Raw genomic sequence first — 3,172 nt, forward strand, 5'->3', positions numbered from 1 at the left:
TTAAGAGGCAGAAATCTAAAGGCTAGGGAGGAGATGTGCTGGCTTTTATCCGTAATTTGTGCAGCAATTTATGTGTCTCTGAAAGGAGAGAACACTTAGTTTTTAGGGCTCTGAAGCTGCTATGACCTTCAAACTGTAACCCCTGGTAATTCGTGTTGGTCAGTGCTCACACTTTCTCCCAGTCTTGCTTGACTGGCTGGCTAGTTGCATAACGTTACCTGCCAAGTCTGCTTCTTCTCTCACGGAGGAAAGTGATCCTGGAGCATCATCCTCTTCCACTTTTGACTGTTTCCACTTAGCAAAACTACCATCCAACATGTCTAAAGGCAAGCACAGCACATTAATAACCACACACACATTATTTTTATCCCAAGTTTAGTTAGTCCTCTTTTTGACAGTTAATATCTAACCTTGACGAGCAGTAAGTGAAAGTTCTTCCCTGTTACTAATTACTCACCATTTGGCACATTCAACAAGTATCAAAGCACTAAGTCTACTGATGCCTAAAAAGGACACATGGGAACAGGCCTCCCTTTGAGGAACTCTGAACCATTAGGAATAAGCACGGACTGACTCAGACAAAAAACAGTAATCATTGGCATCAAAAATACTGCTCCCCTCCATGTCCTGCAAAACAAACAAACAAAACAAAAGAACAACTACAACAACAAACATTTCGCAGGCTCAAGGCTAAATGGCCAGGTAGCAAGGTTTCCAGGCAAATGGGCTTTGGAAGCTCTTCTATCATCCTGCGGAATGCGCCACCTGCTGGTAACACTGGAGCTTTAGGGTTGTACTGAGGGCTACCTTATAAATGAGGTCATTTTGGCTCCCCACCAGCTTGAGACTTTGAGAGCCTCAGCTTATGAGACTTAAATATAGATTCTCTTTGTAATTAGGCATTTAGTAAATATTTTTATTCTAATATTCATTTTTCGCCCCATCCATGCCTTCCTGATCTTATCAAAGGCACCACCATTGTCAAGAGTACACTAGCATTCAGCCTGACTCCTGCTTCTCTTTACTGTCTGCTTCTCTTCCATCATCAGGGTCTGAGGTCCTGCCTATAGAATGAATCCATATCTCTTTCTACATTCCCACACCGTGACCCTGGAGGATCTCATCAATCCCATAACGTCGTCATCTCCCAAATACCTTTCTTGTCTGAGCTCTCTTAAGCAGCAAACTTGTGTTTCCAATTGCCTACTCAACAGCTCCACCTAGAACCCACTCCTTCCTATCCCTCCTCACCCTAACCACTTTCTTCTCCACCATATACTGAGCCCTTACACACACACTTACCTGCAAAGTCATCTGCTTTACCCCTTGTCCTCACATATCCAGCTTAATCACTATTGGTTTTCCCTCCGAAAGCTCTAGAATCTAATTTAATTAATTTGCTTAATAAATAATTGAATGTTACTGTGTGCAAAGAGTTGGTACAGTGTGGTAGGAAGACAGTAGAGAAGCAAAGAGGCAAGTTTCTCTTTCTCCACTTTGCTCCTCTACCCTGGTTTCCTTGCAGTTCCTCAGACACCCCAGACACATTCTCACCTAAAGACCTTGGCACTTATTCCTCTAACTTGAGTCCTTCCCCTCACATATCTGCACTGAGGTTTCCTCTGGCCATTCAACCTAAAATTTCAATACCACCCCCAACTTTTAAACCTCTTTCCCAATTAATTTTTTCTTAGCCTTTATCACAATATAATATACTACAAGTTTTGCTACCAGAAAGAGTTCTCATAACTTCTGGCTGTAAAAAACAGCAGGGATTGAGGCTGAGTGAGATGGAGGCTGCTGGAGTCCCAGGGCAGACCTCTTACAGGGCCCACCCATGGACTTACTCAGACTTACGCCCTCTGAGCTCCAATGCTGGGGTGGCAGCTTTCTCCCAGACAGACATGCTGGCAGGGGCCACTGTTCCTTCGGTGAGTCCTCCTCCCACTGAGCCACCAGGTGGGTACTATAGCTGAGACTCCATCAAACTGGCTACATTGTTTGTCCCACCCTAGTGATTCTCTGAGGTCACACACCACCCAACTTTCAGGCCCACCTAAGTTGTTTCCAGTGGCTTTTCCAACCTTGGTTCAAAGCTTGGCCTTGTCTAGGCATCTCCAAGCCCAGCACAAGTCGCAGCCGTCTACAGATTGCTTTCTAGCTCATGCCAGGTGGCCCCAGGCAGGAGAGGCAGTGACTGAGCTTGGCTTATACCTCCTGAAAAACCCCTGAGCCAGTACACCTAGTGGACAGCCTCAGACCATGTTGAAGCATCACCACCCAATCACCCCCATAAGTGATTCAGTCAAGGGGTAGACTCAGTGGAACCAGAGCCCCACTGAAGTAATGGTTCTACTATGTTGGGTGGGCCCCTGCACAGCTTATCCTCCATGGTGGTCTATGATCACAGCTAGTCCTTGTAGCTGATTAGCCTGGGGGTAAGTACCTCCAATTGATGTGCCAACAGCACTCAAGGCTCAATTACAAGAGAAAGGTGTACACAGCCTACACAGGGGCCACACCTCAGCTTGGTAACCAAAGAGACTGTGCTACTGGACCCTACAGAACACCTACTACATTGGGCCACTTTAACAAGCCTGGGAGACATAGCAGCTCTACCTAGTACATAGAAACAAACACAGGGAGGCTGAAAAAGTGAGGAAACAAAGAAACATATCCCAAATGAAAAAACAGAATAAAACTCCAGAAAAAGAACTAAACAAAATGGAGACAGGCAATCTACTACATGCAGAGTTTAAAACACTGGTTATGAGGATGCTCAATAAGCTTTAAGAGCATATGCCCTAACTGGTTTGGCTCAGTGGATAGAGCATCGGCCTGCAGACTCAAGAGTGCCAGGTTCGATTCCAGTCAAGGGCATGTACCTTGGTTGCGGGCACGTACCCAGTGGGGCAGCTGGCAGCTGATCAATGTTTCTTTCTCATCCTTGTTTCTAACTCTCTATCCCCATCCCTTCCTCTCTGTAAAAAAATCAATAAAGTATATATTTTTTTAAAAAAAGAGCATATAGAAGAACCAGTCAGAAATGAAAAACAGGAGAACCAAGATGGCGGCATAGGTTAACGCGGGAATTTGCTGCCTTGAACAACCATTTCAAAAGTGAAAGTAAAAGATGAAACAGACAACAACCAGAACCACAGGAACGATGGCT

General features: G+C 45.1%; 1 protein-coding gene across 1 annotated transcript in view; it reads right to left on the minus strand.

Moving 5' to 3' along the window:
* Positions 1-3,172, minus strand: part of SYCP2L (synaptonemal complex protein 2 like) — an 80,237-nt gene that overhangs the window by 24,247 nt on the left and 52,818 nt on the right. Inside the window, 1 exon segment of the mRNA XM_015567798.1 lies at positions 219-320. Within this exon segment, the coding sequence (XP_015423284.1) occupies positions 219-320 (102 nt within the window).

This window comes from Myotis davidii, unplaced genomic scaffold, assembly GCF_000327345.1.
Source record: "Myotis davidii unplaced genomic scaffold, ASM32734v1 scaffold62, whole genome shotgun sequence".
Classification (NCBI taxonomy): domain Eukaryota; kingdom Metazoa; phylum Chordata; class Mammalia; order Chiroptera; family Vespertilionidae; genus Myotis; species Myotis davidii.